General features: G+C 41.9%; 1 protein-coding gene across 3 annotated transcripts in view; it reads right to left on the bottom strand.

Moving 5' to 3' along the window:
• ATG7 (autophagy related 7) overlaps positions 1 to 27,376 on the bottom strand; it is a 258,483-nt gene that overhangs the window by 196,729 nt on the left and 34,378 nt on the right. For all 3 annotated transcript variants that reach the window (XM_046641431.1, XM_046641447.1, XM_046641438.1), the window contains exons 4-11: positions 26,261 to 26,378; positions 24,302 to 24,379; positions 20,795 to 20,911; positions 19,405 to 19,554; positions 9,160 to 9,248; positions 7,449 to 7,570; positions 2,783 to 2,873; positions 1,859 to 2,003 (exon numbers count right to left, since the gene is read on the bottom strand). In XM_046641431.1, the coding sequence (XP_046497387.1) occupies positions 1,859 to 2,003; positions 2,783 to 2,873; positions 7,449 to 7,570; positions 9,160 to 9,248; positions 19,405 to 19,554; positions 20,795 to 20,911; positions 24,302 to 24,379; positions 26,261 to 26,378 (910 nt within the window). The remainder of the gene's footprint in view (positions 1 to 1,858; positions 2,004 to 2,782; positions 2,874 to 7,448; positions 7,571 to 9,159; positions 9,249 to 19,404; positions 19,555 to 20,794; positions 20,912 to 24,301; positions 24,380 to 26,260; positions 26,379 to 27,376) is intronic.

Here is a 27,376-nt window from a genome sequence, read left to right on the forward strand (position 1 = left end):
AGAATACTTTGATTATCTTGATAGATGTATTTGATAAGGCTCAACAATCATTTCCAATACAAACTCACAGTAAGCTAGAAATAGACATCCACTTTCTTAACTTGTAAAAGAGCATTTCAGAAACCAATATCACATATCAAAATTAAAAGTAAAACAAGAAGTTTCTCTTTAAAGTCAGTAACAAAACGAAGATGCCAACTGTCACTGCTCTTCCTCAACATTACTATGGAGTCCTAGCCAATCCTATAAGATAAGGAAAAAAGATACGAACATTGGCATGGAATACTTATCAACCTACAAAATTCAAACGAATCAAATGAAAATCTATGGTAACTAAGAGAGTTTAGAAAGATGGCCAGATAGAAGATAGACATTCAAAACTCACTATCTTTCCCATATCCCAGTAATAGTCAACTGGAAAATTCAGCAGGAAAAAAATATCTTTAAAAGAAAAAAATAATTAAATATGTAAAAATAAACTAAGTAAGACACATGCAAGACTTATATAAAGAAAATACGACCAAAAGACAAAGACGATCTAAATAATTTAAGAGATATATCATGTTTCTGGAACTAGGGATCAATACTGTAAAGATGTTAACCTGAATTAAAACTGAGTACGAATGCAGGAATGAACAAACGAAACAATGGAACAAAACAGAGAATCCAGAGACACAGGGTCATAAGGGGACTTAGTTTTTGATAAAGGTAGAAAAATGATGATTTGTATTATTGAAAGCATGCCATTAAAACAAATGACTTTCCACTTTGTGGAAAAGAACTTAGATCTTTATCTCTCATCATATAACAAAAACAAATTCCACATTGATAAGGATCTAAACATAAAATCGAGTTCTGTATGTAAACCACAAAGGAAAAGATTGACATATTTAATAACATACAATTTAAAAAATTTCTATATGGCTAAAGATACCTTAAATAAACTGAGAAAAATATTTGCATCACATTACAGAAAAAAGGTTAATACCCATCAAAAAGGACTCCAAGTCAATAAAAGAAACACAACCCAAAGGACATGAATAGAAGAAATAAAATTCACAAGAGAAATAAAATTAAAGACTCACATTCACTAATTAAAGAAATTCAAATTACAAAGCTCTGTTTCTCACATGCTTCTAGAAGTACAGACTAGCATATGTTTTTGGAAAGTAATTTAGTTTGGGGAAAAAATATCTGTCTATGTACATACATAAAGATTGTACATTCTCTCTAACACAGTAATTCTATTTCTAGGGCTTTTTTCCTAAAGAAATAATCCCATGGATATGTAAAGATAAAAGTATAAGATTGTTCATTTCAACAGCATCTCTAAAGAAAAATATGCTGAAATTTATTAAATAAATTGAGGACATAGTTATACAACAAAAAACTACATATACGTAATATGGACTACAGAGAAAGAGAGTCACAATTATTTCTCTATTAAGTTAAAAATAAAAACCTGTTATGGACAGTATGCTATGATCCAATTTTTGTAAACATAAGTAAATAAATAACAGCAAAGACAACAAACATCTCTCTGTACTGGCAGACGCCTGCAGACTTCAGGGCAGCGTGCTGCATACTAACCTATGGAGTCTGCTTAGTTCTGGGAAGCGGGACTTGGGATGGGAGTGGAGAGAGATTTTCTGTTTCTACCTTGTAACAACACCATGTATTCCTTTCATAATTAAACAGATACTGAGAAAATAAAAAAGGAAGGGAGAGAGGAAGGGAAGAAGGAAAGGAGGGAGAGAGAGAGCAGAGGGGAATCTGAGAGATGGAAGGCATGCAGGGATAGTAAAATAAGAAGAGAAGCCACAGCTTCGAAGGAATCATTGGGCCGCCACAAACTTACCATTAGTGTCCGAGCTACATTACAACCCAAGGTGCCGGCTCCAAGCAGCAGACACTTGGCAGACACTACTTTGTCTAAGTCCAAAGTAGGGACCAACCTCCAACACATCAATTTGAGATTTAGATCCACTGATGACTCTGCTAACCTAGAAAATAAGAGAATTATTGTTTACTAATTTAGTCACTCACGTATGCCTCATTCTTGTCCCTTTTAGATATAAAGTAGCTGTACAAGAAAACAAGAACCTAATACTAAGGAAATTGAGAACAAAAGGAAAATAAGATGAAGCTTGAGGGTAAACGGGGAGGAGAAAGGTTACCACACAGAACACATGCCATTGTAGTCCTCTGTAACTGCTAGCAATAGGCCACAAATTTGATACTGAGCTCCTAGCAGCCAAGGTGAAAAGGGAAGCATGACCAGCTATAGGAGTCATTGTGTCCCGGAATAGAAACACATCAGCTGCTTAAGAAGAAAGTTTTTCCTAATACTGAAAACAGAAATTTCTTCCATGTCCCCTCAGTAAAGGGTACACTTACATCCTCCTTTAAATACTGGTTTCCATGAACTATTTCTTATAACGTCCTTCAATGTAGGCTAATAAGACAAAATTAAAGGGCAATGAATAAAGGACTAAAAGATGCAGGTATACAGGTCTGAGAGTCTGAGCTTGAAGCCAGAAAAACATTTAGAACGTCTACAGGAACAGATGAACTGTGTGCCCTTCAGGATGTCCATCATTAACATCAATTCTCACTACCAAACTTAAATTAAGAGTTGGGCAGCAAAGAGTGGAAGAACACCAGTTGTCAACGTGAGCGCCACCCCCTGCAGTGAACTGGGCAAAGCAGTTGGCCTGACAGAACCCGGGGTGCGTCCTGGTTACAGAAAGCCCCACTGGAGAGAACAGCCTCCATAATATACCTTTTAGGGTCCATACATTCACTGAGGTTCACCATCCTCGGTCCCATGCCTCCTTTCTGGTTCTTTTCCCATCCAACTGCTTTGGGACAATCTTAAGGCAAATAAGACAGCAAGTTTAAGGAAAGAGGGAAGAATAAAAACAAAAAAGTCAGGCAGCAAGCTTGCCCTTAAAAGACCGTTCACAATGCATGCATTGGAGAGCTTCTACTTCACCTCCACCTCACAGAGGTTCCTGCCCCTGAATTTGCATCTACTCGCCGCAGTTGCCGCCCCGTCTTGCTGGGCTGCTGGGAATCCTGTTAGATGCCAGCAGACCCAGGCACAGTATTCCTGTGGAGGGGCTTTTGAAACAGCCCCCAACTCCAGCCCGAGTTGCCTCAACTTCTGCAGTTACTGGAAGTGGCTCAAAAAAAGACGATCATATGTAGGGTAGGCATAAGCCTGCAGAAGCTCTCTATCTGAGGAAGACAAGCCAGCGTGACCGCAGCACACCTTCCTGACGTTCCCTTCGGGATGTCTGTGAACCTCTACATTCAGTACATCCCTTCTGTTCCTCATCCTGGCCATGTCCCTCTGCTCAGCCTCTCAGCTCCGTCACTGCACCTACGCATGTGCAGATCATTCCAGGGGGACTGTGCCTAGGCTAGGCTGTCTTCTCCTTCAAGCTCTCCCTCATCCACTCAGCCTTTCTCCTTCCCTGACTTAGCTCTTGTCCGCTGAACTCTTTTAGCCTCAGCTATGGGAGCCTCTGTAACTCCATTCCAGCAGTCCTCAACGTGTGCCCTGTGCCAAGCTCTGAGAGGATAAGGATCCCATGGCTAATTAAGGCTTGGGAAATGCTTCTAGACCCATCTCCATCTTCTCTGTCCACCTATCACACCTATCACCACGCAAACCTGGAGACTCTCGTCACATGTGAGACAGGTAAAAAAGCTGAGAAGGGGCTGGCCCCGTGGCCGAGTGGTTAAGTTCGTGCGCTCCGCTGCAGGCGGCCCAGTGTTTCGTTGGTTCCAATCCTGGGCGCGGACATGGCACTGCTCATCAAACCACGCTGAGGCAGCGTCCCACATGCCACAACTAGAAGGACCCACAACGAAGAATATACAACTATGTACCAGGGGGCTTTGGGGAGAAAAAGGAAAAAAATAAAATCTTTAAAAGAAAAAAAAAAAAAGCTGAGAAGCCTGCAGTAATGAACCACTTTATGTGATTTGGTTTTGTGTTTCCCAAATTGACCTGGCTCTCCCTGTCTCCCTCCCTCACCCTGTAACACCAATTCAAATCTCACGGGACACAGTCAGGAATATGCCGCTCTATTCTATGCTTGCAAAATCCTCCTAAAAGTCTCAATTGCTTTGTAGAATGCTCCTGCTACCTCCTCACCGTAATGGAAACCTGGCTTCCTTGATGGAAACCTGACTTTGTAAATCCTGCTAATGAAGGCCATCCACCCTCTTACACTCCCCACATCTCAGGACCTCAGTTGCTCTTCTTTCTCACTGAATCCCTGAAATTCATAAGAAAGCCTCAACTCCTTAGCAGGGAATTCACCAAGCCACAGCCTGCCAGGCTAGCACCCCTCCAACGTCTGTCTTAAGTAAGTCTCTGAAGGAACAGAAATGCCTTGACCTAAGGTTAAGACATACAAGACTACTGGGAGGAATTTTACATTTGTTTCTAATTGTATGCTGGTGCTCTTGGACCAATCTCCTACTTTTAGATTTCTATCAACACCTCTATTTTCCTTTCCCTGGGAACTTTTTAGCTTTTGACTTTTGTCTTTTAAAATAGTATGGCTCAACGTAATTATGGGACCTAGAAGCTGTAGAAATTCCTTCACACAATCTTTGTTTTTCTGAGGAAGATTAGCCCTGAGCTAACATCGGCTGCCAATCTTGTTCTTTTTTCGTATGTGAGCTGTTGCCATGGCCACAGACAGAGAAGTGGTGTAGGTCTGCGTCCGGGAACTGAACTTGAGCCGCCAAAGCAGAGCACATCACACTTAAGCACTCGGCCACCCAGCCTGGCCCTACACAATCTTTTCTTTCTAGCATAGGATGATCAATAGGAAACCATGGTGCCAATGATCCTCGAAAGCTACATAGGCCCCAATTTGGCTGGGGCATCATTCACCTCAGGAAGCCAGAAAACAAATGTCTCCTCTCATTCTAACTCAGGCACTCCAGTGTGGTCCTGTTTTTAATATTGGAAAAATGAAAACTGACACAATAGATTTGAGTTCTTAAAGAGATTAAGACTTCAAAATTTTTTTCCTGGGGAAAAAAAGAGTTCAGATCTATTACAAATTAATATTTTGTTTGATTTCCTTGCTATTCTTACATTAAATAAACACTGCTTCTCTAATACATAGCACAGAAACTTGACAAGAACTTCAGAACCACAGTCTAGTACCGTAATTAAAAACTCCAGCCTAAGCTATCTGCTGTTACAGATAAGAAATAAAACAAAAACAAAGTATCATTTCAAATTAAAACATCTCTGTATGTTTTAATTTTAAACACTCAAAATGTTACAGCCATTTCTAAGAAAATTAGATGTAATTTAAACTTACTACTAACAAAAAAATACTATATATGACAATAATATTTAATCTATCATATCTGCCTCCATAGAAGTTATATCCATCCATAAGACAGACCTGAAATTAATAAAATATTTTTTAGGGGAAAATGAGGTCCTGTCTTCCGACAGTTGGGTAACCAGTAGCAGCACATCAAGGACAGAAATTAAAATGAGGGATCGCCCATTCCTGCAGCACCTGCTGCTTCCTTCAGCCAGCTGCTGGAACACTCTTTGTATCAGCAGTGAAGAGTGGGCTTGCCTGCACCATGAGGAGCAAAAGAAGATATACGATATTTAAAGTTATACTTTGACACCATTACCATCTCAACTATGGGATGCCTTAGAAATACTAAAAAGTACTACCATACTAATACTTTCAGTTCACATTATGATACAAAATAATTCTTTATAAAGTTTTATTTACAGCTAAGAGGGAAAATATTAAATGGAAGAAAAAAAAAGAAAATCTGACTTTCCTAAATTAAATAATCTACACTCGATATCAAGCATAGAGAAGACGTTTTGAAGGCACTATTGGACTCTTCTTCAAGTGAAAATGGACAGTCTTTCCTGGGTTTGCCAGTGTCACCTAGCATCAGCCATATCATTGGTATCAGGGAGTAGGAGTAATTCAGCAACTTTATCATAAAAATGGAAAGAAAACTCTCTCCTCCACAGTGTGGCTGGCAGGATTAAGTGAGCAGCGTATGGAAGGTCCCTGGTGGACTGCTAGGCATAGACCAGGCACAAGTTACTTGTTAGTTAACTCGCACCTCATTCCCTTAGAACTATCTTCAAGTTGTAGCTTAATAAAACAAAGGTATGTTACGTAAGTTACATCATCTGGAAGCTATTTTAGAATGTGCCAGAAGAGGGTGCTAAATCAAACACAAATATCTAAAGACAGTAGAGAGGCAACAGATTTCTTATGGCTCTCCCCTAACAAGTTACAGCTTTCTCCTCTGCCTGACCAAGCAGTCCTCTGTCAAACTTTCTGAGAAGTTTATTTAAGATATTTAATCGTATTTAAGTTTATTTAAGATATTTCTCAGTGCTGTGGCAAAGAATTACTGATAAAACGTCATCAGAGCCAAACCTGAACCCTTTTGACTTCTGTACTCTAGAAATAACATCTCAGAAGAGATTTCAATACTCCCCTGAACATACACACACACTTTAAGGCATATGACGCATGGGTTAGAGAGAGCAACGTGCCTTGGAACCACGTGGATGTTGTGAGGAGCAGATTAAACAACGTATGTGGAAGGACTCTGGAAGGACTCAGATCTCTGGAAAGTCATCGAGATCTGAGGGATCACTTTGGAAAGAGTGCTGAGCTTTGGGTGAGATAGGAAATTAACATGACTTAGCATTTATTAAGCACCTATAATATGCCAAACATTGTGTTCTGTCGTTTACGCAGGACACAGATTCCTCATAAGGGATACTCCATGAGGTGGGTATTATTATCTGTGTTTTACTCAACCTTGAGTATGTATTCTGTTTCTGTGATAGGTATATAAATATAAATAAATGTATGTACACATACGCATACACACACACACACACACACACACACATATCCATATATATAAAATGTGTGTGAGCATTAAGTTTCCTAATCTATGAAACAGGAATAACAGCTGACGTCTACCACGTGGGATCAAATGTGGAGGGGGAAACAGGACTTTTGCTGCCTGGTTTACTGTATGGAGAATAGATCACATATAACTTTAAGTATGCAACAAATAAACATGTAAGTGCATTAATACCTCATTCTTCCTTTAAGAAGGGTCAGGAATAAAGATTTGTGTTAATCAAAAACAAAAACTAGGGAAAAAAACTCCTCAAGATTGAACAAAATTGCCTGGAGGAAATTTCCTGAGGACAATCTTTGCCTTTGTTCCTGAGTGAATAGCAGAGCATGCCCTCTGTTCAAGGGAAGTGTTTGCATTGGCAAAGAGGTAGGAGTTATACTTTTTTCTCCCTTCTGCTGCCATTGTGAGGCATGAAAGGAAAGTTAAACCTGATTTGGTTTCTGATAAGTGATAATTATACGCATTCTCAAAGACCAGCAAATTACCTGGGCTAAATGCCATTTCTGGAAGCTTCACTTCGAAGATGATGCTGTGGGCGACATCTCTCACACCCTGCATGGTGCGGTCCCGGAAGCAGAGGACTTCGACGGACTGGAAACTGCTACTCCTGTTGTCAGACCCCGGATTTTTATTTAATTATTATTAATTTTTTTTAAGAAAGGAAAAAAAGAGCTCATAAAAGAGCTTCAGCAAATCCAGTTGGAGAGAATTCAATTCATTGTAATTATGCCTTCCTGACACCCTTGGGAGCTGGCCTTAACCTTTGAGAGATCTGAATACATCCAAGTATGCTTTCGTTAAAGCATTTAAAGGCTGAAGGCTGAACTGGCTGTATGTCTTTCTAGGTGAATTTTATGTAACAATCATAATGCACATAAGTAATTCTGACAAATGAATCTTAAATACAGAAAGAAAAAAAAAAAGCTCACAAGACATTAAAAAGAACCTCTAACGCATGCATGGGTTCTTCTGGTCCCCTTCTCCCCATCCGAACTTACATTCTATGAGACAGCACGTCAGTCAGTAGTTAGGAAGCCCATTTTCCCGATACAGACTGACCACCTGGATAAGTAAGTACAATCATTCTCCCTCTGCGGACAATCTATAATTCAGCGATCTTCGTCTTTTTTTTAAATAAACATTTTTATTTAAGTAAAGCACATACAAAGACAAGTTACACAAATCCTAACTATAAAGGAGCTTGTTTCATGCCTCCTCCCAGTCATTAACCACCCCCTTCAAAAGTAACTACCACTCAGTCCATACATGGGTTTTGCCTGTCTTGACCTTTACATAGATGGAATCACAGACTATATATTCTTTTAGGTCCAGCTTATTTCACTCAACATTACATTTTTTAAATTTATCCATGTTGATACACGTATCAGTAGTTCATTCAGATTCACTACAACATTGCCTCCCATTGCAATGAGTACACCACAATTTATTATCTATTTCATTGTTGAAGGACATCTGGATTATTCCCAGTGTTTGGGTCTTAAGAATATTGCTTCTATAAACATTCCTGTGCATGTGTTCTGCTTGTATCTGAGTCTGTCATTCTCCCTGACAGTGGAATCACTGAGCTATAGATATTTTTTACTTTGCTAGATACTGACAATTTTCCAGCCGCGTTTGAGATTTCTAGTTGCTCTCCTCTTTGACAACACTTGGTATGGTCATTTTTTTGAGTCATTCTGGTGGATATGTAGCAGTATCTCACTATTGTACCTCATCTATTAATGAGTAGTATCTCATAATATTTTATGACCTTGATGACTAATGATGTTGAACATATTTTCAAATGTATATTGGCCTGTTAGATACCCTGTTTTAATTACTTCAGGGTTAAGAAAAAAGGAGGCTGGTGGCAACAGGAAAATCCTATCAGAGAGCGACTCAGACAGCTGAAGGGAGGGCTGGAGAATTTCAGGGTTGGGACCCCTGACTCCTCGCCCTGCCGTACTCTCAGATATCTTTACTATGGCATGGTCAGTCTGCAGCTCCATGCTAGTCCTGCTTAGGGACTCACTATTAACGGTAATTGACCATGACTAATTTATTGATGTATTATCTGGTTTCTATGCCAAAAATGAAAAAATGCATTTGGGAAAACAGAGATACAAATATAGGCAGACAGTGTCAAAAACATATAGACAAAGGCAAATAGACAGACACACACACACACATAAATACCATCTGTGGGCTGCCAGCACCAAAAAATTCCTCAAAGGCCATCCGGGGTACTGGGCTAAGTTACAGGGATCATACACACCAACTGTTACCTGCGAACAGAGAAGACTTTCTGAGTGAGTCAAGTATCATGTCACATTCACAATACACACATCACTGATACTTCCACTTCCCTCTTTACGCTGTTTTGCAAAAGCATTAACAAGCAGACACTTGGTGAAGGGCTAGAGGGAAGAGCAGAAAGCAAAAGGACCTCACACACCAGATGACAGAACTTCTTGATGGCAGGAGCTGTCAAATTCTCTGCACTCCCTGCACCTCGCATTGGGCCTGACAGAGTAGGAACTAGATACATTTAGAAGAAAGAAAGATTGCAAAGAAGACAGAGAGGGAGGGAAGACAGTCAACTGTCAAGGCTCATGTAGAGAAAATCCTCTCTTAAAGAGACATAATCTGTGAAAACTGCTAATTTTTATGTAATGAGAAAAATCAAAGGTGGCCCATTACCATCGTAAGTCTATAGTCAGATGAAATTAAAAAGCCAGATGCCCGTGACATTGCTAACTTCTATTTCCTCCCACCTCTTCCTCTCCAACTCCCTCAACCCTGGCCTCTGTCTGGAAAACTCAAACTCAAATATCATTTCTTCTGTGAAGACTTCGCTTGGTGGAACTAGTCATTCTGTCCTCTCTACTTTCACAGCTCTTTATACATGAGACATAACATTTTTTACTTTTTCTGTCTCCTTTCTCTCAAAAGACAATGAGCACCCAACACCTACATCTTGATTTTTAAATACCACTTTCCAAAAAAGGAATCATGGCTTCTTGGACACAGGCCTAATTCTAGGGCTGAAGCAGGGAAAATACAAGATGAGCCTGGAGTATCTTGTATACCTGAAAGTAAGGAAGCCTTCAGTAAACAAAAAGATGGGGGCACGTCAAGGGGACACCAGAGCCAAGTGAAAGAGCTTCAATACCCATGATTCAGATAAAAAAAACAAAACAAAACTGAGTCCTGGAGGAGTTGACTAATTTGCCCTAGGGCGCTCATTTAGTAAGGGACAGCACTGAGTAGTCTCTGCCAGCTCTATTTTTGAAAGTTCCCTAGATGCTCATGTTTTATCTCCTTGTGGAAAAGGAAACTTCAAATAAAGGTATCCTGTGTTTCCTGAAAGGATGACCATACATATGAATCTGTGTTGAATTAAATATGAATCTATCTGTTACAAATGGTAACTCTAACAACATAAATAAATCAACTCTGTTGTAGTAACTTCACTGACCTCTTTGTTCAGATCAATATAGCACCATTACATATTTATCTATCTTCAGTTTCAAGATTATCTTTTCTTAACTGGCAGAGAAAAAAAGGGGATAAGTTCTAGTTTACCAGATATTCTCTGGGTCTAGGTGTTATAATCTGTAAATGTAGGTGATATTTAAATTATATAAATTAGAATGTTATATTAGATACTACAAGTGGATGTCTAATTTCAAAGAATGAGCATACTTCTGACACTAAATACAAAGGCAATGAGGTAGGAAGGTAATAAGAAAAAAAAATCTTTTTTTGAGCAGGAAAGGCCAGGAGTAAGTTTCTCAGAGCAGCCTGACCTAAGATGAGCTATACAGCAGGAATGAACTGCTAAAGAGAAATCTGCTGCTTACCCATAAAAGGAGGTCAGCTTGAAATGCTTTAAAGTAACTCTCCTATGCACACGAGGCATGCTTGAGTATAAAAAGCAAGCATCCCGACAGGAAAATGACAGAATGGATTTGACACTAGGCTGAACATCATTTAATATTCCTTTGATGATTCAAAAGTGAGTCCAAAACCTTTAAGTGCTTTAGGGACCAAATCAGGAACCTCGATCATTGTAGGAATTAGCTGACACAATGCTAGGTAAGCCAGTTTAACTACATAGGTAAACAAATTTTTTAAACGGCAGTCAGAAACAATCATTGGCTAGGAGTTCTGGGGTCTAGTACTGGCTTGGCCACAAATTCATTGTGTGAACTTGGGCAAAGCACTTCCTTTTATAATACAAATCAGCAGAAAGAAGCAAAATGTAGTTGCAAAAAAACCCTTTGTTTAGAAGGTTTATGAAATACGTGTTCCTTTCTGCTTAGCTGAGAATATACAATTCATTGAAGTGGTTCAGTCACGATCTGGATACAGTCCACCCAGCAATTTTCTGAGAAAGATAAGAGGGCAAAATTGTCAACTTGAGTGTCTTCAGCTAGAGAAATTTCCACACTGATCCCCTTAAACATGCTTATCTGACAAATGGCTGTCTATTTACCCAAACACTTGATATGACAGGAAATGCACAAAGGAGATTACATGTTTTAAAAGTATAGGGAAAAAATTCAAATATCTAATGCACAGCGATGTCATAAATGGCTGCCAAGATGCAGAGAGCACTAAGGGAAGGAAGAGCCCACGAATAGCATACCAATTGTTGCTCCTTTGCCATTGCTCTAGTCCAAAGATTTTAAAGCCCTAGCATTAAAGGCTAATGTTGTCGAAATTATAAAACATTTCCCAAACATCCAATCTTTAATAAATGCTCTGGAGAGAGAAGACTCAAGCAGTGGGCAGTGGGACAGCGATATGGGCTGTTTTTAACACAATCACAGGCAGTATTTATTGTAGCAGTGCAGTGGCACTGGGACCGATAAGTGGAGCCAACATTTCATTGAGGGAAATAAGGACTTAAGGCCCATTTTCAACCGACCAAATGTGTAGAAATAGATAATATCCAATGCTGGTAAGGGTGCACTGCTGGCAGGAGGGAAAACTGGCACGGTGTGGGGGCAATAGTTATTATAAGCAGTGGTATGCTAGAGCTGGCTCCAACAGGCTTGGGAGAGCCAACTGTTACTCTCTCTTCCCAACACACACACATCATGTGACTTCACATTGGCAGCTTGAAACTGGCCATGGTGGGAGTACTGATACCATAAAAATAAGCAAACACTACAAAATCAGGGCTCCCTCACCCGCCAAGAGACAGTTGTTAAACTTTTACCAGCACACCACTTCAGATTGTAAACCTTCAACTGTTTAAACTCTATAACCCAGTAATTCTACATCTAGAAATCTTTTCTAAGGAAATAATTCAAATTCTGGGAGGACAGAGGGAAGTGGGGACAGGAGGGAGAGAAGAGAGGAATTTCATGCACAAAGAAGTTCATAATAGTGAATTATGAGAAATACAAATGTCATAAACTTGATAAAATACACTATCATACATATCTATTAAAAAGGATATTGATGTAGAGTGTCATACTATTACACTAAAACAAAACAGTTTAGTACAATCTTAGTCTCTAAAAAATGCACAGAAAAAGACTAGAATGACGTACATAAAATGTTTACTTAAGAGAAATCCAAAAACTTAAAAGTTGGAGAGCTTTGTGAGATTTTAAAAACAGAAAGATACAGCTGGAAATAAAAATAATGAGTGGAACCACACCTAGCACAGTTCATTTATCTGCCAACATTCTGAAAATGCGCACACGGCATTGTCTAAACCAGAGGTGAGGAGCTATTCCTGAGTCCTGAATCACTTAATGGGTCCCAATTCACATTTTTCAGAAAGATGAAACAGAATAAGATAGATAATAGAGTGCATAGCACTTAGTATTTTGTGAAAGTTCTGTCTCAGTTATACGTGTATGTATATATCTCTAAAGGCACACTTAAATATGACCCTTGAGTCGTAACATAACAGGTATTTCTAACTACAGGTAACAGTCAAAGAAGTCTGGCATTCACTAATCACCAAAACAACCATAAGTCACCCATGAAATGAGGGGAAACTATGACAGATGCATTTGCTATTGAGCTTTAATTTAAAGAAAGCACCATCAGTGAACTGGTAAAACCTTCCTGGATGTTCTGGGGGCTTCTGAAGTGATAACCCTGCAAATCTCAGAACGGGCTTCTCCTGCAGGCAGATAACACCTAACTTCTTCAGGTTTTGTTTTGTTCTGTTTGTTTGTGAGGGAGATTGGCCCTGAGCTAACATCTGTTGCCAATCTTCCTCTTTTTGCTTGAGGAACACTATCACTGAGCTAACATCTGTGCCAGCCTTTCTCTACTTTGTGTGTGGGACACCACCACAGCATGGCTTGATGAGTGGTGCTAGGTCCACACCCAGGATCTGACCTGTGAACCCCATGCTGCTGAAGCGGAGTGTGTGAACTCAACTACTACGCCACCAGGCTGGCCCCTTTCTTCAGGTTTTTTGAAGAGCAAAAAGGCAAGAAAGTTTGCCTTTCTTTGGTAAAGGTAAAATTGGCTGCATGACTTGGGGGCCTCAAAATCCCATTTTTATAGAAGAGCTGGAGACTGAGGTTAATCCAAAGAAAAGAATTTTCCTCTGAAAATGAAAATCGACAAACAAATTCTAAGAAAATATAGTGGGAACAACAATAACATGAGTAAAACTTAATGAAGCCTGTTTGTAACCATCATCTCTTAATTCTCACAACCACCTATGAGGAGGAGAGCGTTATTGCTGTACGCTGTACATGAGGAGGAAATTGAGACTCAGAGGGTTCGGCTCATGAAGCTGCAGTTGGGAGCCAAGGCCGGGCCTTCCTACTCTATCACAACATGCTGTGAGCCAGGGAGGAACAAGTGGAGGCTTCTTTTTCCATTATGGGGAGCTTTCTGACTGTAGGTAAGATAACTCACATGTGAAGAGGCTCCCATTCCCTAACTTCATTTCCATTCTACTCATCTATAAAATGGGAACATGCTACTCACTTTGTGGGGTGTTGTAAGGATGCCTGATAGCTCGTGTGAGTGACCAGCTCTGTGCTGGGCACAGAGTCAGAACTTAGAAGATGGTAGCTGCAGCTGACGCTGGCTAAGTGGACACTGTGTCATCTTCAAGCGCAGGTACCCACTCCCTCACAGCCAGCCGAGGCTCCAGACACGAGTGAATAGTGCTTCTGGATGCAAAGGGCCCAATCTGGCTTGGAACAGAGATGGGCCACCCCACTTCTGATGTCAGCAATCCCACACGCTCCCCCAAGGCAGGATAACTCCTGTCCTTCTCTTCATGTTCCTCCGAGCCAAGGACCCAAATAGGATCCATGAATGGGTTTCAGTGTTCTGTGGATCCCCTGACATTAGATATTAGAACCACGTGTAGATGAACATATTTTTCTGGGGTGAGGATCCATTGCTTCCACCCAATTCTCAAAGAGGGTTATGCATTTGCACCCCCACCCCTGCCCCAAATTGAGAACCACTGCTCGAAATTACCCATTGCAGATCATGTTTTTGTTAGTGCTGTGGAGTCATTCTGACTCCCGGTGACCCTGTGTACAGCAGACCAGAACCCTGCCCAGTCTTTCTGTGCCCTCCGCCCACCTTCTAGTGCTACACAATGCTCGTTGTATTCATAGGGTTTTCACAGCCAACTTTTTCGGAAGTGGGTGGCCAGGTCCTTCTTCCTAGTCTGTCTTAGTCTAGAAGCTCCACTGAAACTTGTCCACCATGGGTCACCCTGCTGATATTTGAAATACCAGCGGCACAGCTTTCAGCATCACAGCAACATGTAGCTGCCACAGTATGACAACCAACAGACAGCTGTCTGGTATGGCTCCCTGTCTGGGAAAAGAACCCAGGCTGCAGGAGTTAGAGTGCCAAATCTTAACACCAGACCACCAGGGCTGGCTTGCAGATCATATATCTCCCCCACATGCCGTATCCTGTCAGACTACTGTGCACATCTGTGACTCACACTAGACATAAACTTTAGGTGCACAGACAATTTTGGAAAGCCTTTATAAACTACATGGCCCTAATCAGGCAGCAGAATACTCAAATTAAAGAGAACATAATGAGCCACACCAACAGCGACTCACTACTTACTGAAGGCCTACTGTGTGTCAGGCACTGACCTAGGTGCTTCACATATGTGAGCTCCAATCCTCACGACACCTCCTGCACACATGCATTCATCCTTCCATTGTATTCTACGCGCCAGGCACAATACCACAGGATGCAGGTGCAATGGTGGGAAATCAAAGATAGGATATTAATCAAAGACCATCCAAGAAAATGTACAACTACAACTGTGCTAAATATTACAAAGGAGAGCTGCACAGTGCTGTGAGAGCCCAGGACAGCTGGAGTAAACCTTTTTACAGGGGTCAGGGAGGTTTTCCTTGAGGAAATGTCATTAAGTTTGAATCTAAAGAAAGAGTAAATGCTTCACTGGGCAAAGGGGAGGGAGCGAGGGAGGGGAAGAAGTGGAAGAAGAGAAAGGAAAAGGCTGTTCCAGGCAAATGGCATGTGCAAAAGCCCTGTGGCAGGAGGGCTCCTATATCTCTGAGGTGTGATGGGTACAAAGCAACAGGGAACATGGAATGACTTGAGGCTGGATCTGCAGAGGGGCCAGGCCATGTAGAGTCCTATATGCCATATTATGGAATTTGGTTATTCTTCTTAGAGCACAGGGAAGAACACATTGCCATGTTTTATTTTGAGAGTGGCATGATCAGATGTGCTTTTCAAAAGATTGCTTCAGCTGATACAGGGACAGACAGAGGGAGGCCAGAGTAGACACAAGGAGGCCTCTTAGGAAGATAATGCAGTAAAGCAGATAAAAGATGGTGGTAGCTTAGATTGGGGTGGTGGCAGAAGAAATCAAAGGCAGCAGAGGGAGAGGAGTTTAGGACAAAAAATCCACAAGACACGGGGGTGGTAAAGGACAGAGCAGTGTCTAGCAGGCTGCCCAGATTCCTGGCCCTCGTGACTGGATGGATGGCAGTGTCACTGCAAGACAGTGATGCCCAGAAGAGGGTCAGATTTGCAGTGAAGGTGATGAGTTCAGCTTGGACACACTGAATTTGAGGAGGCCAACCGGCAGTTGGATAATGCAGTCTGGGGTCCAGAGGGAGCTTGGGGCTGGAGAAAGTGGTCACTGAAGTCATGGGCGCAATGAGATGCCCCAGAAGAGAAAACAGACTGAAAAAAGAGAAATTTGCAGGGATTCCAACATTTCTCCATCTTATACGTGAGGACACCAAGGCTCACAGAGGAACAGGGGCTTCGTGGGGGTCAAAGTCCTGGTAAGAAGAGGAGGCACAAACACAGTGAAATACGAAGCCAGAGCACAAGTGCAGGAGTTCACACTGAGAAGAATGCCTGTTTCTGGAAGAATAGCGTAAAAGCCTGAAAGGAGACTTCATGACTCAAGGAACACTAAAGAGAAACCGGACTCCTGCTAGAGAGTGAACTAGATTAATGCCATAAAGGCAGGAAGGACTTTAAGGGAAGTGATGTACAGGTTTCACAGAAAACACTTCTTCAGGGTTCTGCTGAAGTCCTACTTCCCCCTGAAGCCTTCTGTGACAATACCAGTGTACAATGAACTCTCTACCCCTCAACATTCACCCACCACGTGCCCTTTCGGTGTCCAGCATTACACTAAATGTTCAGGGTACAGTGTGCTCAAGTGCTCACAGGCTGGTCGGGGATGGGGACAGGCAGATAAGCAAACCAACAATTACACTAGAGCTCAGTCAGTGCGGGGAGAGAGGCTGCTCCCAGAACACAGAAGAGGGACATCACGCAGTACAGGAATGGGCCAGCACTTCCCAGAGTGATGGAGCAGAAAGGGCGGTGAGGCAGGAGCCAGGTGAAGGGAGACAGAGGAAGGCAAGTCAGAAGGCACAGAGATGAGGGGAAAAGCATGGAGCATTTGGAGGGCACAGTTGCAGCCAGAGCATAGGATGCATCCTGGGGAATACCAGATGAGGCTAGAGTGACAGGCAGGAGCCAGGTTTGAAGAGGCCTCGAATGCCAACCTAAGTAGTTTTAACTTTATCCTGACAGGAACCACAGAAGGGTTTTAAGTAGAATAGTAACACGATCAAATTTTCACTTTAAAAAAATGCATTTGGGCAGCAGTGTAGGGCTGGATGGGACATTCAGGACCACAGATAGAAAGGTCTGCCAGGAGGCCATGAAACATCTATGAGGCCACCAGTCTGCACAGCTTCTGGCTATCCTTCCTAGAACAAGACAATGCATAGATAAACAACCAAACTATCATCTGATTATCTGTAGCATTTCGTTGGCACTTCTCTTCCGTTACCTGAATTTCTAGTTAACTTTCCCCAAGTCGATGTCTCATCTCTCCCAGAAGACCCCGGACTCCATGAGAAGAGGTATAATCATATCTCACAATTTCTGGCCCATAAGGAGGTGCTCAGCAGATGCGTTGAGCAATTCCAGGCTTTCCTGAGACACAACGCTCACCGAGTGACTGAACATGGCAGGTGGCTGGTCTCAGGGCAGGGTCAGGGCAGTGGTAAACTCACCCTGAGCACTTCAAAGGAGACTCCAGAGATTTGCTCAGTGTTTGAAAATATGCTGCTGGTGAGGAAGAAAGGAAGTGGATTCATATGGAGTGCCTGCTATGCGCTGGGCCTTTTGTTCACAGTACCATGTTGAATTTTCACAAAGCCTTGCAGGAAGTAGTATTACCACCATTTAACAGCCAGACTAAGGTGAAGAAAGGTCACGCAATTCCCTCAAGGTCACGGAGCTACTAAGTGGCAATGCTGGGTGTCAAATCCAGATCTATCCCATTCCAAGGGTCACGCAGAGACTGCTTTTACCCGAATGAAGTGAGAATGGGATGGAACAAAGTGCGCAGGCTTTAGAAACAGAGACAATGTGGGTCTGTGACTTTGAGTCTCATTTTTGTCAAACAGAAAATGCAGATCCTAACAACACCAATTTCACCAAGTCATTACAAGAGGGAGTATGTGAAAGCCCCTTTTAAACTGTGAAGGGCTCTGCAAATTGTTAGTATTTGGTGGAGCCGCCCTTTGCAGGAGGCCCACTTATACACCACACACAACCTGGGCTACCAGGCCGCTTCACCCTGCCCGCAGTCACAGCAGGGCCTCACTCTAGACTGGACTTGAAATCATTAATGGTTGGTCTCGTTGCTACTAATTTAGCCACAGTTCTGTGAAATTGCCTGGGAGAAAACAGAATGTTAATAAAAATTCAATCCTCAGTCATCAGTTATAAAGGGCTCCCTGTGAAAAAGCAAATACTAATGTAGTTGAGAAAGAAATGAACTTTAAAAAGGTTTTTCCTGAGTTCAGGCTAAGAAATCATCAGGGCGTCAGTCAGAGGTCTCTCTCTTCTCAGCTCTGATATATCTACACAGCTATTGAAATGATACCACTCGATTTCAGAACTTGATAACACTCATCAATTTTTTATATTTTACAATCTCCTATATGGCTAAGACAGCTTACGATACACCTCATCACATCGAAAAGATACTTATAGTACTCTTTTACTTATTCAAAAGAATTTTATTGAGGGCCTCAGACAAGCGCTAGACATTGTGTGGCACAGACACATCAGACACATCCCTGCCCTCTAGGAGCTTACAGGCTAACACAGCCTGACAAGTCATTAGTACAAGGGGGTGGAGCAGTGAATGAGGATCAGGGAGTAAGTGCTGTGAGTCAGAAAGGGATGGATCACACAAGCAACACCATGAGAAGGCTTCACCACAGAGGTAGGATTTCAACAAGGAGAGAGTTTCCTAGGATTTTCACAGGTAGAATAGGTTTCAGGAAGATGATACAATGCGAGGACAAAGAGAGATATAGAAAAAGTTCTAGGTATGTTTGATTAGGGGGGTTGTCAGCGAAAAACAGACAAGCTTAGCTGGAGCAATGCCTTACGAGGAAGACAGTGGAAGATGAGGCAGGAGAGGTAGCTTGGAGCCAGAAGGAAGATACCACTGCCTCTCGATCAGTGAATGATACAGCGAATGCGAGCAGTTTGAGGAGAGTCTTCCACTGCGGTGCTGTGCGAGATGGAAGCAAGAGGACTCTAAGTGTCCAGTAGTGAGATAATCAGGGCCTGAACTACAGTGGCAGCTCTGGGAATAAATCAAAACATAGATACAAAACAGATCAGGAAGGAAAACTGAAATAACTTTATCACTGACAGGAAGTGAGGAATCCCAAGACTACCCTGAGGTGTCACAGACTAGGAAAATCTGGAGGAGGAGCTCATTTGGGAACTGCAGGGGCGGGAGAGGGTGAAGAGAAAGAAATGTTCTGAAACATCCTTTGGAGGGCTAAAGAAACCTAAATGAGTTTGAATTTTGCAGTGGTCTACTATAACACAAATCTCAGATATTTTTTTACTGGATAATAAAATGATACTCAAAGTTTCTCTGACCTTTGTCCTTTGACCTTGGAAGAAATCACTGTAGTGTTTAAGCAAGGAAACCAGCACCGTGTTCTCATCATACTTGATTAAGAAGTAAGGTAGCGCTGGGACTCCTTCTGTTTGACAAAGATCATCATATGCACGCTGAAGAGCTTGAATCTGAAAACAGGAAACATTGCATTATTCTCCAGACAATTACATACCTAGTTCTGAGCCTAAAATTAACATAAAAGGTACTTTCAAGCCAGAAGACTGGAAACGACTGATCACATCCCTGTTACTCTTTTTGTAGCAAATGAACATAAAATAAAAAATCATACCACTTCACTTCTATAAACATTTTCCACGTGCATGGCAGTGTGTCTTCAACAGGGGCACAAGGGGACATTTATGGTACAGCGTGGTAGTTCCCTAAGATGTCAACCACAAAGGTCTAGAGGGGTATCCAAACATGATTTCTCTCCTGAAATAACCAAGCATGAATCTACCATGGATGCATTTCACCTTTTGAACCTTTCCATAATCTAACAGCTTTATTGGGACATACTTCACTTACCATACAATCCACCCATTTCAAGTGCACAATTCAAAGCTGTTTTTAGCGTGTTCCCAGGATTATGCAACCATCACTACAATAATTTCAGAACATTTTCATCCATCAGCAGTCAATCCGCAGGCAAAATTCTTTTCCCTACTTATATTTCTTTTTAGGAAATACTTCCACGATACCACAACCTTTGATTTGTCCTAAATAAACTCAGGATTTTTTAATCAATAAGGGCTTCTCCCTGGCTTTAGAATTCAGGGTTTTAGTGATTGATGTACTTCATGAATTCAAATCATCTTGTCACTCAATCTTTGCCTCAACAACAATCAGAATTCTTTAGTTTAGGGTCTGTTCTACCAGTCTGATTATTTTCATTGCCCTTCGTGGGACCATCTCCAACAATCTCATTTTCTTTCTTAAACTGCAAAGACTAGCTCTGCATCATGATGCAGAAGTTCTGCAACTTGGTATGAGGGTAGGAGAACGTCTTCTCTTTGGTTTCAAAGACTGTCTTCCCAAAGTATATTGCCTTATTATCTCCCACACTGAAAGTCAAGACCACATATTGGCAAATCCTTGCAGTATTTCAAAATGTTCTTATAATTCCTCCTTACTGACTGAGCATTTCACCAAATGTCACGGAAAACCTGGAAAAGTATTGCTCACTATTTCTTCAAAATGATTTTACAAACAGTTGGTGAAGAAGTCTGTTCCTAGTACTATCTTTGGAGGATTCCACAGTAACCATCTCTTCATCCAGACAAGTGCCTATCTGTCTTTAGAATGAGCTAGATAATCTACTCATACACGTTAAACCCAATTTTACCAGCATTTTGTTTTATTTCTTGATACCTGTTTTGGTGAAAACCTGTGATCCAAGCCCTCTGGTCCCTGAATGAGGGGTATACTCTCTGGAAGGCAGAGAGCGGGGGAGCAAAACCAATAGTAGAAGTGGTACTTCTTCAGATCCTAGAAGAAAAAATATAACATAGGACATCAGAATAGTACCAATGATTAAACTGAAATTCATCTATTAACTTAACTTCCCATAGCCACGTAAGACAGAAAAACTGACACAAACAAGATATGACCAGCTTGTCAGAAATTCTCATCTCCGAAAGAACTCATGATAAAATACAGAATTTATGTCTTTATCCCAAAATAGTCCCACACACCACACGCTAAAATATCATGATAAACATAATGTACTTTATTGGCCACTTGCTAACAAAAAGTGCTCAATCAGTAACTGACAATATCGTCATCACTGTTTAATACACAAAAACCACCCTGGAAAGGAGCTACTATCATCCCATGTTATAGACAGAAAACTGAAGCTTAGAGAGGGGTGAAGAACTTGAACAAAACAAAGATAATAAGTGGCAGAGAGGGGAGCAGAATCCTGCTTCCAAAACTTAAGCTTTTGTCCACACATACTCAATGTTCCATCTGTGGAGGCATGCCCTCCAAACACAGTCTCATTCTCTTTACAATCAGATGAATTAAGCATGCTATTAAAGAAGCTGTGCTATTCATAACCTACATATGCCTGAGATAATACAACGTTGCTTTCAGAAACGCCTTATTGGCGAAATTCAAGTCAACAACTATTAAGCACTTGCTATGGACAAGTCAAAACATTGGACACTCTGATAAGAAGATGACTAAAACCCAGTGCAGCCCTTGGGCAGCTCACTCTCTGCGTGAAGCAGAGATAAAGTGAGTACATGATTAACTGTATGAGTCACAGAAGAGGGTCTAAGAACTAAGGAGCATCGATGACATAAGAGATTACATCTTCAGGGGTGTATCTGACTGCTTCTCCACCAGGGGAAGCGATGCAGGGGCACTGACTTGTGACGCTGTCCTAGATACTGTGCCCACTCAGGCTGAATGCTCTTGCCTCTGGATGCCTGCAGCATGTGTGGCCTGAATCACTCATGTGGTAGGATCCCACAGTTATGTGGGTATGTGACAGCATCCTCACCAGTCTGTTAGCACTGACCACAATGTAGTTTATTTGGGTAATTAATATTTCTTCTTGAATCTTGCTAAGAGTAAAGAGTAGATGGTGGTTAGAAGACTTTTTATTGAGAACTAATTCGCATACCATAAAATTCACCCTGTTAAAGTGTACAGTTGAGTAGTTTCCTAGTATACTGACAAAGTTGTACCACCATCACCACCAATTCCAGAATATTTTCATAACCCCTAAAAGAAACTCCAATAGCAGAAACTCCCCATTAGTTCATAAGTTAAAAAACTCATTCACAGAAACTCCCCACACCCTCAGCTCTTCCCAGCCCCTGGAAACCACCAATCTATTCTCTGTCTCTACGGATTTGCCTTTTCTGGACTTTTCATATAAATGGAACCATACTAGATGACTTTTTAAATATAAACTTGTACATAAATGTGCGTCCAGATGAGAGGGTCTAGTAATTGTAGTTTCCACAGTCTCTAATTCTGCTAATAACTGTTCAACTGAGAACAAATCCCCTTTTGACAACAGCAAAACAAACTATAAAACTGAAATTAGTGAAGTGTCTGTTTCTCTGAGTCCTAAAAACAGCAAAAATAAAAGCAAAAACACCTCCAGAGATTATTCTCTCTTCTTTGTACTTAAATGATTTGTCATAACTGATCTTTAGGAAAAGGTTAAATGATTCAAGACGGAGGACTTGGCGATTTCTAAGAAGCTTTATCAGGCCATCTTCAAAAGTCAGAAGGCTTGAATTTCTCAGGATGTTTTTTAGGATACAAAGGACCTCAACTGAATTAAACATAAAGCCTTTTGTGTCTGAAGATTTTAAAAGATAGAGACTTTTAATTTTTTTTAAAGGCAGGCTAAGAATGCACAGTAAAAAAGGCAACAAGGCTAACATACACACTGACTCTAGGAAATGCCTTAAAACTTTAAGAACTAATGTTATTTTTCTATTTAAATTGCCAACTGGATTCTACTAACTAGAATTCTTGATACAGAAAAAGTATTGACATTAAAGTAACAAAACTAGAAATCTTTAACTAGCATGACTTATATCTATACCAATAGCGAATTTACAAAATCACTCAAATTTACAGACAAATTATCAATGCCAAATTACACCTAGTAATCTCATGAAGAATTTAAACATTTTTCTATCTCCCCTACTATTGCACAGAAAGCTTTATAACTGGCTAGAAAATGTGCTCCTTGTAGACAGCCACCCTTTGGCAAGGCCTCCAGTTTGATTCCTGTCATTCCCTCAGTAAATCAGAGAGGCAGCCTTCAGAAGAGATGGAGAATCAGTTCGTGGGGGAGGAAGAAAGGCAAGACCTGTAACTCAGCAAAAAAAAAAAAAAGAGAAAAATGTGGGGAAGAGGATTAATACCCAAAGCTGATGAAGCTGTGGCGACAACACATAATACATATCAACATCAATATGCTTATATGCCTGCTCCACAGAATATAGTCTAAAGAAATAAAATGAACAGGAAAAAAAGATCAGCATGGCCAATATTCTTCACAGCAACAATTTTTTAATTGTGAATATTGAAAACAGCCCGGACGCACAAGGGTCTGTAGAACACACACTTAACAACATAGTGTACAGTCAACATAACTGTAAGGGGTGAATTAGTTTTACATGTAGATACATAGAGACACACACACATATACTTATATGTGTATATATACACGTGTGTGTGTGTGTGTGTGTGTGTAGCTGGTCCTTCCATAATCAACCCTCACCTTTTCCCTACTTTCCCCATCACGGAGACCAGGTCCTTTTACTTTCCTAGGTAGCAGATGTTACCCTATTGTGAAATCTTTCCCTCTTCAAAGCTGCCCCTAATGTTCATTTTAATTAGATCTCACTTACATAAAACATTTTTCTTTCTCAAAAAAATGTAACTGTCTAGTCAAACTATGTAGTATGATCTCCTCTAGCCCAGAAAACGCTTGGGGATGGTCGGGATCCCCAAGACACCACCTTTTCCTTATGTTAATGGACCCAGCAACTAAGCTCTGCAGGACTGTATTTAACGAAGACGTCAGCAACAAGGGCCCACTGCTCCCTGAACCTGACTATCATGTCCTGAATGACAAGAGTTGGGTCACTGTGCTACATAAACCATGCAACTACTACCAGTGTATGACCATACCAGGATGATCAATAAGAAGGAGTTAATTTTGCACTGGTACTAAGTGCCAGCACTGTTGGACCACTAACCAAATGAGCTTTTCTTAAACAGTCATCATCTGACTAACACAAGGTGATAGCTTCAGCGAAACGACAGCCCACTGTTCTATCAGCACACTGGGTTTGGCCAGGGCATTCGAGCAATCTAAATGTGAACATGGGTCCATTTACTTACTGCAAATGTCAAGAGGAGGAACTTGTTGAGGAGGACAGGGTTTTCGAGGGCAGCGCCCGATTTTATGGATTCCCATATCTGCCAGAAGAAAGAAAAGCGTCAGGGCAGGTGATCAGGCGTCTCGGAGCTTCTCACTCTCAAGCAAAGTACAGAGCTGAAAAGCACCAAGCTCTTCTTTCCTAGAGGCCTAGCACCACTTATCCCAGGCAACCAAGAGGGTCGTTACTCTCTCCGCCCACTTCACACGGCCTCTCCACCAGCCACACTCCCTGCAGAGGCTGAGGAAAGCGAGAGAACCCAGAAGCTCCTCTCAGTGGGTCTCAGCATCAGAGGAGGCAACCAGGCCATTTTCATGCCTTCGTTATTTCCTTCAACAAGTGTTTACTTATCGTCTACTACATACCAGGCACACTGGGGTTACAGAACTAAAAGACACAGTTCCTACCCTCAAGAACCTTATAGTCTCGTGAGAGACAGAGAGGCATCAATGTCCGAGTACACCACCAGGCAGGATGCACTATCGCAGAAGGATGTAGAATTCCTGGGAGGAGCACCATCTTGGCTGGGGAAGTAAGAGGGAAAAGAGCCAGGGAGAGGCTCCAGGAGTGATCTGAACCACGTATAGGGGATTTCTTAAAGTCTTATTTGGGATTATATTGCCCTCAGACATGAAGGAAAGAGAACAAATTTCAAGTTTATGAGTACTCAGCAAGTTTTGTGACTGGAAGCAGCAGCTGCTGGTCACAAGATGTTTTAGTAGCTAAGATTAGTTGCTAAACATTGTGTCACTAAGCAACACAAACTGTTGGACCAATAAAAGCCATTGCCCCCAAATGGGTGGAAGAGGGAAAGAAGCAAAGAGAAGTTCTTGCTATTGAAGTCATAACCTTGGAGGAGCTGGACCACTGAAGAGCAGGCTCCTGCTTCTGCTAAGCTGTGGCGGGGAGACTGCCAGGGGAAGGCTGAGCCCCGGGGAAGGGCTAGGATTCCCGTGAGGAGCAAACTGCTGTTTTCAATGATAGAGTAAGACCTGACCCAACTCTTTGCAGACAGCTTTTTAAAAGTGCAGCCAAGACAGGAGGCTCAGGAGCAGTCAAGCCACAGGTCAGGGAGACAAGAACATCCTTGGAGGATCATCCAACGAAGACTCAGATCATCACCTGAGTCACACACTGTATCTATTATGAGGGAGGAAAGGGACGCCCACCTCAGCACCAAAGGAGGGAGACTCACTTCTCAGACCACGGCACCCACATAAATAAGACTCCTTTGTTTTATAAGACTAGTGTGAACAACACCTGATTAAGTGGGTTGAGAGGATGGGATAAACTATCCCCCCATCCTCACGCTAACTCAGATGTGAAGAAGTAAAGGAAAGACATTCCAGGAAGAGAGAACATCATGTGCCAAAGGTAAAGGAGAGAACAAAGAGTAGGTGAAGGAAGGAATTAGGAGTGATTTGCTGTGACTGAGTCAGAGGAGGAGGGATAAGAGTGACAGCACAGAGAGACCACAGAGGCCAGGCCCCAAGGGGTCCTGTAAATCAGATGGAGCAGTTTAGACTTAGTGCTGAGGATCCTGGAGACGCCATATGATCATCTCTGACAGCACTACAGTGCTTAGGCTGGAAAGCCTCTCCAAGGGGCACAAAGAACAGAGAACCCAAATGCATTCAGACACAGGAACACAACTCGCAGAGAGGTCAAACTGCTTCAGAATGCTAACTGGAGATCAGCAGCAAAGCTTTTCACACTGCCCTGGCATGAATTGCCAGCCTATCCTCAGGTGAGAGCCTGAATGTCTCCACTCTGCCCTTCCCAGCAACACAGAAGCCCACAACTACCTTGGAGTACTGACTATCTACTAGTTTCTAGGACAGACCCACGCACCTGACCAGAAACAGCCTGCCTGCCGCGACCACAGAATATATGATGCATACATCACGCTTTCCCAGCTAACCTCGTCTGCTGCTTGTTCCAAAAGTAGCTTCTTATCCGCAGCCTTGAAAGCTTCGAGGGTGTTGGTGTTATACAGTGTTCCAATGGCCGGGCAGCAGTGAGCTGGGGTGGGGGCACTCCTGGATACGAGAGAAACAAGGTTAAGCAGGCACAGCTGGGACTCAGAGAGCCAGGGAGTGACAAACGAACCAACACAGCAGTGGGAGACAAAGGACAGTGCTCTGTCGGGCAAGGAGAAGATCGATTGTACGTTTCTTTGGGAAAAGATGAATATCATTTAACAACCAAAAACAGGCACTGTACCCCAAAAAAGCCTCTATATTCCTTTTACCCTAATCTCTCAGAATGCTGTTATTCCATTGCCCCTCAAACATAAGTTCATTTCCTATTTTTCCTTCTTTCCCATCTTTAACCTAAATGGGAAACATCATTTATTGAGCTTCTATTGTGCTGGGAACTGTACAAGGTCTGAATTCACATAACAGCTTGTTCCTCCATTTAAAGGTTTAAATAACTTGCTAACGTCATATAAGAATAGGGAGAGCTGGAACTGAAAGTCAGAACTAGTTGACTCCAAGGTATTGTGCCGTCCACTCCTCACTCAAGCCCTCCAGGCTTCAAGGCCCCCTCAGCCTATTTCAAACCCTCCTCCTCCAGGAAGCCTTCTCCCATTTTTTCTGGTAATGGTTGGTGCATTAAACTGAGCATATTTTAGAGAGTTTTCAAGACCGACAGTCACATACACCTGACTGGAGGACAGTAAGCTGCTCGAGGGCAGGGAGCATGCCTCCCTCTTCTGACCGTCCCCAGACCTAGCCCAGCTCAACAGGCTCTGCACAGCACTGCTGCTGAGCAAACCCCTGCTGGCTATCCGAGTCACACAGACAAAATGTGTTACACTTGGGCTACCTGCCAATCATCTGTGCCACAAGTGTGTCACAGTCGACACTGCCCCCAAAGGCCTCAGGGTCTTCACAGCAATTCAAGTCAGGAGAGGAAAAGATGAGTCGATTCTGAATACAAACTCAGAGGTGGAAAAATCTGGTCTCTTCTCTGAAATGATTAACTTGTGTTTCAGAAGTTACAGATGCTCAATGAAAAGATCCATTTCATTAGT

The sequence above is a fragment of the Equus quagga genome, chromosome 1 (genome assembly GCF_021613505.1).
Source record: "Equus quagga isolate Etosha38 chromosome 1, UCLA_HA_Equagga_1.0, whole genome shotgun sequence".
Taxonomy (NCBI): Eukaryota; Metazoa; Chordata; class Mammalia; order Perissodactyla; family Equidae; genus Equus; species Equus quagga.